General features: G+C 35.4%; 1 protein-coding gene across 3 annotated transcripts in view; it reads left to right on the forward strand.

The window, feature by feature from the left end:
- Nucleotides 1-16,396, forward strand: part of SPOCK3 (SPARC (osteonectin), cwcv and kazal like domains proteoglycan 3) — a 478,289-nt gene that overhangs the window by 164,244 nt on the left and 297,649 nt on the right. For all 3 annotated transcript variants that reach the window (XM_053901147.1, XM_019441052.2, XM_053901146.1), the window contains exon 3: nt 259-304. In XM_053901147.1, the coding sequence (XP_053757122.1) occupies nt 259-304 (46 nt within the window). The remainder of the gene's footprint in view (nt 1-258; nt 305-16,396) is intronic.

Here is a 16,396-nt window from a genome sequence, read left to right on the forward strand (position 1 = left end):
ATTGACTTGCACTGAAAATGAACACATTTATTGAAAAACATTTCTATAACATGCAGTGTGTTCCCTTTTGATAACTATTGTTTCTCTCTTGTTCCTCTTTTTATTTTTTATTTATTTGTTTTTTTTTTTTTTTTATAATTTGCTGCTTGCCATTGCAGGAAGTAGAGGTTTGTATTCAGCTTCTGTATTTCATATTTTATTCTATATTTATAATTTACTTACTCGTATACACTCAATTCACATTATCTTCTTCCTTAGGATGATTATTTCCACACTTGGAGTCCAGGAAAGGCCTTCGATCAGGGTAAGAATCTATTTTTTCTAAATAAAAATCATTACATATTTATAATCAGTGTACTTTAAACATGATATTTATTATTGGTTAGATTCTTAAAATACTAAATAAGAGAGCTTAGATAATGGGACAATTCATACAAAAATTAATTTCATTACAGAACAGTAATAAGCGAATTAGGTAACATGATTATGTCAGGATGTCTTTTATGTTTAGATACATATCTTAGATTACTGATTTAGGCTTCTGAACTTTATTGTGCCCATTTTTATTAGTTGATACTAGTCACTTAATCCAGTTTTCAAGTATATTCAAGCACATTCACTAGGATATAGATTTATTTGTGCAAGATTTCAAAACGGATGACTTTATAGTCTCTGTTTCAGTTAGTAAAAACTTCCATTTAAAACAGAGCAGACTTGAGACACCTGGGTGGCTCAGTTGGTTAAACGTTGCACTTTGGCTCAGGTTATGACCTCATGGTTTGTGAGTTCGAGCCCTGTGTTGGGCTCTGTGCTGTCAGCTCAGAGCCTGGAGCCTGCTTCAAATTCTGTGTCTCCCTCTCTCTCTGCCCCTCCCCTACTCATGCTCTCTCTGTCTCTCAAAAAACGAATAAACGTTAAAAAATAATTAAAAAAAACATAAAACAGAGAAGACTGATAATTAGACTCAGCTGGGGTCTTAGTAAGACCCAAAAGGAAAAGTTATATATAAAACTAAGGTTCTCCCACATCCACTCACAGTTTGTGCTTCTCTTTATGTACTGGAGAAGGAGAAGCAGGAAATATACATGAGATAGGAAGATGCGCATGAGAATAGAAACACCAAGCTCAATGCAATCATAAACTATATAAGTAATTAGATTTGTTTGCTAAATTCTGTAATATTAGAACCAGAGACTCTTCCTTTTAAAGTCTGGAAAAAAAGACATTTCTGCTTTCCATTGACTGAAGTAACCTTATGAAATATATTACTTCCTGAAGGAGTACCATTTAAAAATAGAAATCATTTTTTAAAATTTCTTTTTAACTTTTACTTATTCTTGAGGGAGAGAGAGAGAGAGAGAGAGAGAGAAAGAAAGAGTGTGAGCAGGGGAGGAGGAGAGAGAGAGGAGAGGGAGACACAGAATCTAGGTAGGCTCCAGGCTCTGAGCTGTCGGCATAGAGCCCGATGCGGGGCTCAAACTCATGGACTGTGAGATCATGACCTGAGCCGAAGTCGGATGCTTAACCAACTGAGCCACCCAGGCGCCCCAAAATAGAAATCAGTTTTAGGAATGAGTTGTAATGTGTTAGTAGGGAAAGCTTGGGGTAATTGGCTATGTCATTTAATATGTGTAATGAATGATTTCTGAGTGGGAACCAACCTGGGTGGACCTAACTGGGGACTGTCATCAACATTGATGGTAATCTGCAGTGTGAAACACTCATTCATATCCAATCCCCCTTTAATATTAGTTTGTTTCTCCTCTATACTTCATGTAATTTTACTATTATTATTATCCAGAGTGTTTATTTGTAGAGTCTACATTTTATGTTCAACAAATTTGTTTTTGGATTTGGCTAATAATATAAGTCAAGCCAACTGTACTCAAAGACAGGCAATTAAAAAGCGTAATGACATGCAGACTGAGTTATATCTGCAAGCTTTCTTGGGAAATGAATTTTTATGATGGACTCATAATCCTTGAAAACTCAGAATTTTCTATGAAATGGATGTTAACACTTAAATTTGCCATACTTGGTGCATCCAATTACAATAAAGATGCATGTGTGTGATTGATAATTTGTTGAACTACAGTTTATCGCCCATTAAGAAAAAAAAAAAAAAGGAGAAGAAGGAAAGATTGCTGTAGGCAACTGCCAAACCCTGGTAAAATTGATTCAGTTTCATTTTCAAAGAGGTTTTTAGCCTACTAATTTGTCAAAAATATCATATTTATTGGGCAGAGGGAAGCTCATGACATGATAATAGCTAATATTTATAGAGTGTCCTATGTCCAGTCACTATTCGAAGTATTCAGTATATTAGTTCATTTAATCTTTGCAACAACCTTGGCAAGTAGATGAGGAAGGTGAAGTACTTATTGAGCTCCTACTCAAGATGATATTCCTGCAAAGTGGCAGAGTCAGGATTTGGATTCAGGCAATCTGACCCCTGAAACCCATGTCCTAATTACTATGTGACACTGTCACTCATATGATAGCATTAAAATGAAATAATGACATACTATTTTGAATACCAGATTTTGAAACAATATTTTGTAGATTATCAGACCCTGGGTTTTGGCTGATTGAACATGCATAGTTGATGTTTTGCATCAAAAGAAAAAAAAAAGAAAAATGGAAAAAAGTTAGATTGAGATACATGTATTTGTTTTCTATTTGTTTTGGTTTTCAGTCCTATTAACTAACCTATCTGTAGACCATACTGAGGAGTGACAAAAATTATCCTATTCTCATTTAGCTCTGAGTAAGATAGATAGTTCACATCATTTGGATAGAAGAGCTTGAGATATGCTGATTTCCAATGCTTCTTGTTTTTTTATGAGGAAGAGATCTTCTGTTAAGTACTAGTTTCAAAATATGATTGAATTTTTCAACATAAAATAATTTATGACTTTTTATGAGTAGTTTTTAAATATATCTCTCATGGTGTATGGACATCGATATCACATCAATATAAGTTGATTTTCTGCAGTTTCTTTTTTGGGGGTGTTTACCTATTTCTTGAAAAGAATGAAGAAAAAAGTTATCTTAGCATTATATTTTATATGCTGATATTATACCATTTTTACAGTATCTATTTTAAATTATATTTTACTTTTCAATAAACTGGTCCAGAAAATATGCAGAAATTAAAGTACTACTCATGAAAATATTAATATTTCATGACAGAAATGGCATTTCTCATCACCAAACTGTTTCTACATATATGCATAAATATGCACATGCATACATAAATAAGCATACATATATTTGCATATGCATAGATACACACGTATTTGCAGCTACAAGCTTTCTTCTAGGTAAAACTCAGATGGTTGTTCATATATAGCTTATTTATCTTGTGGTTTCACTGTGACAAATTTTCTTTTTTTTAAAGTTTACTTATTTGCTTTGTTGGCGGGGAGGGGCAGAGAGAGCAGGAGAGAGAAACCCAAGCAGATTCCACACTGTCAGTGTGGAACCCTGAGGTGGGGCTCAAACTCAGGAACCATGAGATCGTGACCTGAGGCAAAATCAAGAGTTGGATGCTTAACTGACTGAGCCACCCAGGTGCCCTGACACATTTTTTATCTTGTGCGTTTCCTTTCATAAGTCAGAATGTTTTTTACATTGATTTCATTTTACCACTAAAACAGTAAGAGTTGGGGGAAAATGTAATAGTTTCAACTGAATTTAAGTAAAACTATTTTGGTGATGGAAAAATCTGCTTTACCATAAAGTAAAGCATACTGGTGCCAAATATAAATTTCTTTGTATTTCTCCACATAGAATTTTCTGTGCCATTATTATTTTTTTTTAAGATTATTTATTTATTTTTGAGAGAGAGACTGAGCACAAGCAGTGGAGGGGCAGAGAGAGAGGGAGGGAGACACAAAATCCAAGGCAGGCTCCAGGCTCTGAACTGTCAGTGTAGAGCCTGACACAGGGCTCAAACCCATGAATGATGAGGTCATGGCCTGAGCCAAAGTCGGATGCTTAACTGACCGAGCCACCCAGGCTCCCCTATGCCATTACTTCTATTCATTAGTGTGGCTAATCGTGAGTTGACAGGATAGAATCGAAAGAAGTTTTAATGAGGATTTGTATCTTCTTGAATATGACATGAAGATTCAATGTTTACTGTGACAAACTTAAAGGAGAAATGCATAGATGAACCTAGATAAACTTTTAAACAATTCAGTAAATTCTTTGAATGGATAGGCTAGAGTTGTAAAGAGCCATTTTTTTTTCCTTTCATGCCATTAACGTAAAATTGTTTCTGGTCATGGATTAATTTTTATTTATAATAGATAAGTCACTGAATTTTTTTACAGGAATTCCTGTCAGTTGCTTAGAGAATCTACTTGTACTAAAGTGCTATATGTACAAGGATCACCTTTTATTAAAAAAATTATTTTCTCCAGTATATGATATCCAGTTGCCTGGAGATAAAATAGTTGGAAGCAAAATGTGCTTTGCGTATATTTCCCTAATTTTACTATCTAATCCGGCTTGGAGTTGTTCCACTTGGTATCCACTATGGCAGCGAATTACAATCAGTAGACTAATAATAAAGATGCTGAATTTAAATAGATTGAGAGATTTCAAGACAAATCAGTTTCACGTTGTTGATGTGTTTCCCCTGCTCAAGCAGATTTCTGGATTATGGAAAGAAGGGTGAGGAGTGTGATTACTGACAGATCAGCATACTTTAGCCACTTCACAGACCCTTGTCAGGGGCTTTCTTCCTAAATCTGGAACTCTGTGCAAAGGGCAGCCTGAATTCTACTGGCTCATTAGTGGCATGTAAATCAACACAAGTTCCTCCAGAAGTTGTGTGGTAGGAGACCGCTGCTAAACTTAAACTGCTGAGTCTAGGCAGGAGAGACAGACGCGTGAACAGCTAACCTGGTATCTATATAAGCCATTCTTGCAAGAATTGGTGGAAAGTTAAAACAAAGACTCAGCTCTTTCAAAGGACAGTGGGATGCTCAGCCATATACTTATTCATTGTTTCTCTGTTATCAGGATCAGTTATTAGAGTTTCATCTGCTCCCCATAAATTTCCCCATCCTTTGCAAAACGTCTCACATATACAAACAGTCACATCCTGACATGTCCCTTTGCAATCAGTCTCTGGCTACAAAGGAAAAGCTGTTGAGATTTCCTCCTGAACTTTTATTCCCTTCGATGAACAGAGCTATTGTATTATGGCTATAATTATTTTTGAAACTGAGAAAGACTAGTGTTTGGAAAATGCACCACCGACTTATCTTTCCCTCTTTAAAATACTTGAGCATACTTTTTAAGGCATAGTATATGTGGATTGCACAATGTAGGTATTGCCTCTCTCCCAGATGACTTTAATTTTCACTTGTTTATATGAGGATCTTTATTTTTCATTGTCTTAGATGGTATTTATTGATAGTAGTCTGAAACAATAGGTAGGTCTGATCCATGCTTCACAATAGAGGCATGGTAGTACCATAATGCTGCTTTGTTTGAGCACTTGGGGCTTTTGGCATTTTTCTAGTGGAAGAATTGGTGTTCTCAGAATTGAGATTCAGTGGGGACAATATGTAAAGATAATTATATGATCATAATATTTTCTAAAAATGCTTTCAATCATTTAAAATGTAAATTCCGAACCATTAATTGATCTGAATCATTATTTGATCAACTCCCAAGAATTGATTCAGTATTTTTGTATCATTTTGGACAAATTACTTGTCAGGTATTCAAGTGCTAATAACCATGTCATTTTACATCATACATTATTTATATTATCCTTGTTGAAACTTTGGCTTATAGGAGCCCTCTAGAAAACCTGCAGAAAAATAATATTCAGCTTAGAAACTAATAGTTCATGTTCATTTGCTCTATGTTGGGTTTAGTACATAAGAGCTACGTAGTGATTCTAAGTGAGAAATGTACTTTCTTTTCCTATCAAATTCTAATGTTTAAATACAAGAATGTTATTTAACTTGTTTTGCCCAACAATCTAGGAAAATAAATACAGGAATATTTCATAAAATATAGGAATCAGAATCTTACATTGCTGTGTTGTGTTAGTGTTACTTTATTCATTGGATAATAAGCATTATGTAAAGGATTATATTTTTAATTTACAAGATAAAATGAAGATTAATAATACTTCATTTGGTTCATATCACAGACGCCTACATACATGTTTAAGAAGGCAAATTATATTTCTTTCCTTTTAATGACCTTATGTGTTACTAAATTATGACTCAAATTTATAGAGCAAGAGATTGATTAAATATACTTCAAAGACTTTAAGAAATAAGATTCTTATCTCAGACCTTGTTAACCTAACAGAGTAATAAGTATTGTGAATATTGAAAAAAAACAGTAGATACATATGGAAGTCATATTTTTTAAAGTTTATTTATTTTGGGAGAGAGAGAGAGAAAACGTGAGTGGGGGAGGGAGAGAGAGGGAGAGAGAGAGAATCCCAAGCAGGCTCTGCTCTCAACGCAGAGCCCGACATGGAGCTCTATCCCACGAACCGTGAGATCATGACCTGAGCCAAAAACAAGAGTGGGACACTTAACCAACTGAGGCACTCAGGCACTCAGGAAGTCATATTTTTTTTAAAAAAAATTTTAATGTTTTTATTATTATTCTTTTTGAGACAGAGAGAGACAGAGCATGAGCAGGGGAGGGGCAGAGAGAGAAGGAGAAACAGAATCCAAAGCAGGCTCCAGGCTCTGAGCTGTCAGCACAGAGCCTGGCAAGAGGCTTGAACTCATGGATTGTGAGATCATGACGTGAGCTGAAGTCGGACACTTAACCGACTGAGCCACCCAGGTGCCCCAGGAAGTCATATTTTTAACAAGAATCTTCCACTGACTAGACAGGTAATGTTTAGTCCTGCCTGCACATGAAAATTACTAAACATTCATGTAAAAAGCATGATCTGGGACTGATCCTGCACACTTTGTGTCTGCCTCTGTGTGTGTGTGTGTGTGTGTGTGTGTGTGTGTGTGTGTGTGTGTGTGTGTTTTAAATAAAATCTATCTGAATGAGTGTGAATGTGTTTGTCTTTTAAAATCTGCAATTTTTATTTTGTGCAGATACAGTGGGGAATCACAGGGTATAAGTAATTACTTATCAAAATTCTTCTCAGTGATTCTGTTTGCAGTACAAAGAGATACTTCTGGTGTTGGTGGTATAGTGGTGAGGATAGCTGCCTTGCAAAGAGATATTTTTGTCCAGATAGCTTTATTTTGAAGGCAACCACAAATGTCAGGGAATTTTAAATAAGCTATTCACCTTTTCAGATCGGGTACCAGAAACAAGTGCTAAAAGGGTTTAGGAATGGGTTTTGGGAATCAAGGAAATCCCCCCAAAATAAAAATCATCATTACCACTGAACAAGTACTTCCTATGTGTCAGATATTATATATGAGGCAATCATTGTACTAATCTTAAAAAGTGGATATACTCTTTAATTTGTAAAAGAAACTGAAGTTGAGAGGGGTTGATAAAGGTAACAAAACTAATAAGTGTTGTGGCCGGGATTAAAATTTTATTAGTGGATTAGAAGTCTATTTTCTCTTTCAGTATGCAATATGGCTTTAGATTTAGCTCATCTGTATGCACATTTTTGGTCTGTTTCTCAACTCAGAGATACATCGTTTTCATGCAAAGACATGGTAGGAATGACACAGGGGAACATAGGTAGCTAAAAGGTCAACCATCAGGTACACATTGGATCACATTTAGAATTGCTCCTACCAAGGAAAGGATGCGTTTATAAATTTTATTCTAATTTTCAGAGTGTAGGAATATAGATTTTTAAACTCACTTATATAATTGTTATCTAATAAGTACAAGTGTTGTTGCATTGGGGTGTATTTCTTTTTTTTTTTTAATTTTTTTTAACGTTTATTTATTTTTGAGACAGAGAGAGACAGAGCATGAACGGGGGAGGGTCAGAGAGAGGGAGACACAGAATCCGAAACAGGCTCCAGGCTCTGAGCTGTCAGCACAGAGCCCGACGCAGATCTCACGGACCATGAGATCATGACCTGAGCCGAAGTCGGCCGCTTAACCGACTGAGCCACCCAGGCACCCCTACATTGGGGTGTATTTCTATGGCCTGGGAATAACTTACAGCATATCTGTGAGACAAGAAAGTCTTTCAAAGATGTACAAAAGCTTCTGAGGAGTTCCTTCTTGGAAGTTACTTTTCACTGAAGTATCCTGGCCACAATTCTCACCCCACTTCCTTATGTGAAATGTGGAAAAGAAGTGTATGTGTTTGTAGTGCATTAAAGCATTGGCATTGGAACTTAGAGGCAGTTTTGTCCAGCCACTCATACGGTTAAGGGACTTTTGCCCTCTTAACTGTCTCCTATGTCCAGCCTTGACTTTCCACTTGGATATGCCGTTCCATCTTCACCAAACACTCATTATTTGAAAATTGCTTCTTAAACTAAAATCTGTTTTCTTGTGTCCAATTCTTGGCCCTGTATTCTTGATCAAGAGTGAGTAAATTCAGCCTTCTACATGAAAATTATTTGAATATTTGGAAGTAGCCAGTATGGTACTCTTTTTAGAAGACTTTAAATTGGTTAATTAATCAATTAACTTTAAAATTAGTGAAAAATTTTTTATTAGAATACTCTGTTGCTCATCATATAGACACATTAGCCACAGTTTCTTTCAGTTCTAACATTTCATAAATACGTTTTTTCATAGATTGGCAATTTTGCTATTTAGTCCTAGATATTTTTTTTCTCTCCTCTTAAGCATATTTTTTGATAATTCTACCAGGCTTTCCTCCTTTGTGCATTAATTGTGTGACATAGCTGGAGTAAATGGTTGATTGGCAGGAGAGTTGAGTGGGCATTTGACTGGGTTATCTAGACATGAGTTTGAATCACTATTATGGCAATACAGGCTATATTACCTTATGCAAGTAATTTCACCATTATAGAGTTGTTTTCTCTTAATATGAGTAAGTTCCTAATTCACATAGTTGTGAAACAACATAACATGAGTAAATTCCTAATTCACATAGTTGTGAAACTGAATAAAAAATTTTGCAAAACCTATGCATTCAGTAATATGTGAAATGTTCAGTAAGTGTTTTTCCTTCTTTCGCTCCTATTTCTTCTGAATGAAATAAGTAAACTTTTACTGCTTTTATGTATTTGAAAACACGGTTTGTCCTAACATAGGAATTTGTTCATTCTATGTAGTATTTCAATAATCAGAATGGCCATATAAATTATTGGACTTAATACTCCTGAACAATAGTTACTTTGAGAGTTTTTATGAAAAATTTATCTTCCTTGACATATTTGAAGGAATTTGTAATTTTTAAGACTTTGAGTGAAACAAACTGTTGCTTTACCATATTAAGTAACATACCTTACAGTTTTGTCATTAACATGAGATGTATTAGGCTTGTAGGTGGCACATGTGTGTGCTAAAAAAGAATACCAGTGGTGGAATCAATAATTCATGTTTTGTTTTTCCAGCTTTTCCAATTGTTAATATAAAACTCAATTTTATACAATTAAAAAACAGACTTCATGAAATAGTAATATCAGAAAGTCTCTTTTGCTTTATTATTATTTTTTTTAACTTTAAATAATAAAGATATTACTAAGGCTTTTTAAAAATAGACTTTATTTTTCAGGCCATTTTAAATTTACAGCAAAATTGAGCAGAGATTCCCACATACCCCCTTTGCCTGGACACATACACAGTCTTCCCCATTGTCAACATCCTCCACCAGAATGAGGAACCTGCACAGACACATCGTAATCACCTAATGTCCCTAGTTGATGTCATTGTCATGGTGTTATACATTCTGTAGGTTTAGACAAATGTAGAAAGACACGAATCTGCCATTACGGTATCATAGAGTGTATTTACTGCTCTAAAATCCTCTGTGCTCTGCCGATTCATCCCTCCCTTCCCCTAACCACTGGCAATCACTAATTATTTTACTGTCTCCATAGTTGTGCCTTTTCCAGGATGTCATATAGTTGGAGTCATGCCATGTGTAGCCTTTCCAGACTGACTTTGTTCACTCCCAGTATGCATTAAGTTTCCTCCGTGTATTTTCATGGCTCGGTAACTCATTTCATGTTAGCATTGAATAATATTCCACATAGTTTATGTATTCATGCACCTACTGAAGGACTTCTTGGTTGCTCCTAAGTTTTGGCAATTATGAATAAAGCTGCTATAATCAACTGTGTGCAGGTTTTTTTTTTTTTTGTGGACATAAGTTTTCAATTCAATTGGATAAATACCAAGAAGTGTGATTGCTGAAATATATGGTGAGTGTATGTTTATTTATGTAACAAACTGCCAAACTGTCTACCAAAGTGGCTGTACCGTTTTGCATTCCCTCTAGTAGTAAATGAGAATTCACACCACTTATTTGCATAATTTGCTTGCCCTTTAGGTATTTCAGACTGCAACCCCTTCAAAGCATCAGGAAATAAACCATCAACTGTTTGCCCATTTTATCTAGAAATTCTGTGTACGTGTTCAGAACCACTTGATTATTTCTGATTATATGCGAGCCCATCTTTTTAATCTTAAGGAAAATATTATTTTACTTTATAGAAGGTGTTTTAAATATGAAAAGCTCTTAAATATGGGTTATTTTTCCTTCCACATATTAATTTTGGATATGTTGGTAGATCAGGGATATTATAATCAAGCCACTCCTCAAACTCACCTGGGGAGTATTTTGTGTACATAACTTCATACCTTGCCCAATGCATTGTCAGCTCAAGGAGTGGATCCCTTCCCTGTACTTTCTACTTCTCACAAACTCTCCAACAAATGCATTTGATCTCGACCTGTTCTGAGCTCAAGTTAAAAAAAAAAAAAAAAGGTTAAGTAACTCCTTATTCTATTCCTTGTTTTTATTCTCAATGCTACAAGTAGCAAATACATTGCATTATCTGTTACTTTGGGATATTTATTACTACGTCTGCTATATCTAATTAAATGACTAAAGAAAAGCCTAATGAGTGGAAGAATGGGAATTTGAGTATGATTTTGTCTCATTCAAATACAAGCAGATGAGTTTGGTTATTTGATACAGTACTTATTTTTGAAGAAGTTATACTTTATTGTGTTTAAGTTATAATTTACATTTATTATTTAGTTTATTGACAGCAATTTGACTTCTTTAAAGAGCATTTTCCCAGGGTTTTCATGTACATTGTTTCATTTGACCTTCACTCACACACAAAATCTTTCAAAGTTTACAAGGGGAGTAAGACTGTTTTTAATTGTAACACATGAAGAAACTGGAAGTAATTTGGGTTTTGTTTGCTCAGGTTACATCAATATTCATAAATGCAATTGAAATTAGTATTCAGATCTAGATACTAATGTTGTTGTTTTCTAACATGTTTTTGTTGTTTCTGTTCATTTATTAATGGTTTAATAACAAAACAGCCTACTAATTTAGCTCACTTTGTTAAAGTGTAATTTTCAAGTATCTAAAAAAAGCTGCCATTTGTTGAAGATTTACTACATACTATGAGCATTTAGCTTTTATCTCACCCAATTCTCAATATGAACTTTCATTTTTATTGCTTTTATTTTGCTCCCATTTTTATTCCTTTCCATGCTCCCATTACACTGAGGGGGAAAATTGATGTTTAGTGAATGAAAATAATTTGCCCATGATCATACAGCTATTTGGAGTAAGAACCAGAATTCATATCTATTTCATTTGATTCCAAATTCTGAGCCTTCTCTGAATCATGACTTGAATCAGCTTTTATGCGGCATGGGGAGAGTGGGGATCTAGCTATTTCCATGATTATTCATTGCAACTTCAAGTTAAACTTCTTAAAGAGGTTGCTGTTGCCACTAAAAAGAAGGATTGAATTCCTTCCACTTAGTGTAACTTTGCACAAAATCATTTAATCCAATGCATTTGGCTTCTAATTTCTGATCTTTAAAACGAAAGTTTGCAGGGGTGCCTGGGTGGCTCATTCGGTTAAGTATCCGACTTCAACTTCATCTCAGGTCCTGATCTTGTGGTTCCTGGGTTCCAGCCCCTCGTTAGGCTCTGTGCAGACAGCTCAGAGCCTGGAGCCTGCTTCAGATTCTGCTTCTCCCTCTCTGCCCCTCCCCGACTCACAGTCTTTCTCTTTCTCAAAATAAATGAATAAATAAATAAATAAATAAATAAATAAACAAACAAACATTAAAAAAAGTTAAAAAAAATAAAATGAGAAGTTTGCAGAGAATGATTTCAAAGCTTTCTTGTAGTCCCTAAGTTTTATTTTTCTGGTATTCTGTAAGTCCTGTTAATGGCATGTTAATGAATACATCTTTGAATATAAATGTTGACATGTAACAGTTCTGCCAATAATTTTTATTCATATTACTTTTTAAAAAGAGTAGCAGTTTTTCATTAGAAGGATTAATTTAGTTTTCAAGAGAACTTGGCAAAAGTAACATTTTAGAATAATATTTGGAGAAAACTTGGTTAGCAACTTACTTTATCAAATTTATTTTAAAATGCTTTATCATCAGCCTATAGCTGGCTGAATGAATATCAGTTAGTATTTATTAGGTTTGTACATTTTACAATGTTCTTATATGTTTCATATGATTCAGTTTCATATGATTGGAAGAATGGGGCTTGCTATTGTTAACTTCATAGTTAACTTTACATCATTTATCACCTAGTCCTGTGCCTTCCCACTACAGTATAAAATTATTACCTACTATTTTTTTTTTTAGAGAGAGAGAGAGAGAAAGATAAAGCACCAGTAGGGGAAGGGGCAGAGGGAGAGAGACATAGTAGGAGGGAGAGAGAGAATCTTAAGACTTCGCCCTCAGCACAGAACCTAATGCAGGGCTTGATTCCCCAGCCCATGGAATCATGACCTGAGCTGAAATCAAGAGTCAGATATTCAAGTGACTGAGCCACCGAGGGGCCCCTTATTTACTACTTTTAACCATCATTATAAACACAAACTAATTATGGCCATTCTGCAGTGGAGATGGTTGTATAACCAGTTACATACAGAACATTTAGAAGTTAAAATAAATTTTAGTGCAAGATAGGAAACAACATGTTTAAAATTCGAAACTTTAATGCAGAACAGGAAGCAACATTATTTTAGGAAAGTTTTATGGGCTTGGAAATCAGGTAGTATTGGGTTTGAGTCTGGGCTGTACTATTTATAGCCCTTCAAATTTGGATAAATTAATTAACCCAAGGCCAAAGGTAATGTTTGCAGATTAACATTTAACTTAAACCCTGAAGGCTCTCAAGAGATAGTTAATAAAGAGGCAGGGAAGAGGATATGTAAGAAAACTCATAGGCTGTTGTTTAGGTTCCAAACATCTTAACTGTTTGCATAACACTGTGATATATATATTTCACACATTTAAAAAATATTTCCTCTTTTCTGTGGAATATTAATAACTGGATTTATAGCTGGTTTATAGCTAGTTCGGGTGTATCTTTTAAGAATTTTGCAAACTGTAACTTTTTTTTCTCAACAACACTCTAAAATGTTAAGAATTCTTATCAAAAAAGAGACAACCCAAAACCAGACTCTTAACTATAGAGAACAAGCTGATGGTTACCAGAGAGGAGGTGGGGGATGGATGAAATCCGTGAAAGGGATTAAGAGAGTACATTTTTCATGATGAGCACTGAGTAGTGTATGAAAGTGTTCACTCACTTTATTGCATACCCGAAACTAATATAGCACTGTATGTTATACAGCGTATGTTAACTATACTGGAATTAAAAAAAGGAATTTCCATCAAACAAGGAATGAATGACCATATAAATTCCTGCTTAGTTTTGACACTCTATACTGCAAATTTTGTGTAAATTTTCAGCACTATTTTGTAGTAAATGAAGGTAGGAACCACACCTATGCATAAATTTATATCCCCAACCCATTTTAAATCGAAAACTTTGAGAAGAAAATAGAGCTTTTATACACACACACATATATAATTTTATATGTATATGTATGTGTGTGTGTGTGTGTGTGTGTGTGTGTGTGTAGTCTGCTGTTAGTCCTAGAAGTAAACTGTTTCTATTAGCAAGGCTCTCATTATTAGATTTTAATGACTATTGTCTCTTATAAGCTAAGAGTCAGTAGTATGGGTTGAATTGTGTGCCTCAACAAGATTATGTTGAAGGCCTAGCCCCCTCATACATGTAAATGTAAGCTTAATTGAAAATAGAGTCTTTGTAGCTATAATCAAATTAAGATAACATACTAACTTAGGATGAACAGTAATCCAACATGGCTGAGGTCCTTATAAAAAGAAGAACAAATTAAGAACAAAATAAAAACATTAAAAAAAAATAGGGACGCCTGGGTGGCTCAGTCGGTTAAACGTCTGACTTTGGCTCAGGTCATGATCTCGCGGTCTGTGAGTTCGAGCCTCACGTTGGGCTCTGTGCTGACAGCTCAGAGCCTGGAACCTGCTTCGGATTCTGTGTCTCCCTCTCTCTCTGCCCCTCCCCCCCTCATGCTCTGTCTCTCTCTGTCTCAAAAATAAGTAAAAACATAAAAAAATTTAAAAAAAAAAGAAGAAGAAGAACAAACTAACAGACACATAGGAGAGGGCCGTGGGACCCTGGAGCAGAGATTGGAGTTATGCTGCCAGAAACCAAGAAACGCCAAGAATTGCCAACAGTCACCAGAAGCTAGGAGACATGTGGAGTAGATTCTCCCTCTGAGTCTGCAAGAAGGCACCAGTACTTCTGACACCTTGATTTCAGACTTCGAGCTTTCAGAAATGTGAGAGAATAAATTTCTGTTGTCTTCAGTCACACAGTTTGTGGTACTTTGTGATGGCAGCTCTCAGAAATCAAGACGGTCAGTGTCACCAAAATGATGTTTAAATAATTCCTGTAATTACTAAACTTATTTCAGAAGCATAATGGTTGATGCAAAAATCAACACAGAGTAATGTCTTCCCTTGATCTAAATATTGAAAATAGCATATATTAATTATAACTTTTAACACATGAATTTTTGAGTACATAACTTTTTATATAAGGAGTATGTGTGTGTGTTGGATGAATGTTCTTCCTTAAGCAGTATCTGTTTTTCTGGCTTCGCCATACTGATTTTCTTTTGGAAAAACATATCTCCTTCCCCAAGATTTCAAAGGTTGATATTGCCCCAAACCAGGGAGTGCTTATGTGACCTACATCTGAACAAATACAGTCTTCCTTGTCCCTGTTCTCAGCAACTAGTTTAGGGATGAGAACATGACCCAGATCAGGCTAGATTTAGAGGATGTGCAGGGGGAATTATAAGAAATAGAAGATCTCTTTTTGCAGGTATAACTATATAATATGACACAAGTTTGGAGATATCCAGAGTGACGTTAATAAGAGTCATAAGCGCAGTTCAGTTATAAAATGAAGCAAGTAGAACCTAGCCCAGAATAGTTTGGGCATATCTGAAATGGGCTGTGACCATAGGTTCCTTTAACCTTTATTTCTTTTAAGCCAATTTAATCAATTTCTCTTATGTCCAACTAAAGTATCCACACTACATAGAAACTACTACCTGGAACTGAGTTCTGAGAAATCCTAAATGTTTGTAGTTGGTCGAATTGAGGTAGGGTTCCCAATCTTGTATAAGAAGTTGTCATGCCATGCTTTATCATAGGAAGGCCGTGGCTATTCTGTGGCCTGTTGACTCTGGTGTCTCATAACATGTACCTGTTGAAGCTGGTCCTTTCCTGGACCATGAGTTAACTGTGCTTTTTCCTGGAAAGTCTAGATGTTGATAATACATATGATTGCATATGTCCCAAAGCTTTGCTTCATTTCTATGGCTGCTCTTGTCTTGTGTCAGTAGCTTAAAAAAAGTAGATTAATAAAATAGGACATGAAAAACTTCTGACCTTCATAAAACCTAAAATTTCATATTATGTAATTATATTTGGAGGGAGGTTCAGGAAAATATTTAATATAAGTTCTGTCAAATTAAATACTTGGTGTGAACCAGAGTTTCTTCAAAGGTCAGAGTCACTTCCTCTCATTAGTTTTTCTAGGTGCCACATTAATCTATGGCAGCTTCCTTGTTTCTCTCTCATTGACTCCTTGTGATGGAGAGTTTGAGGGCCTCCTGGGAGCTTGTGCTGGAAGAGTGTGCATACGGAGCTTGACTTATGAAAGCAGTGAGCTCACCTCACTCATGGGCTACCATGCTGAAAAAGCCTGGAGATGTTTCAAAAAGTTCTTGAAGAAGGCTGGACAGTGATAATGTAAAATCTTCTATCTGGATAATTTGGATGAACCACAAGCAAATATCCTTACTTTCTCCCTTGTTTTGAGAAAGACAGTGAATTGCTTTGGTGGGAGCTAAGCAGCAACACTCTC

Source organism: Panthera pardus, unplaced genomic scaffold (assembly GCF_024362965.1).
Source record: "Panthera pardus isolate Hobbes unplaced genomic scaffold, ASM2436296v1 HiC_scaffold_13, whole genome shotgun sequence".
In the NCBI taxonomy this organism is placed as follows: Eukaryota; Metazoa; Chordata; class Mammalia; order Carnivora; family Felidae; genus Panthera; species Panthera pardus.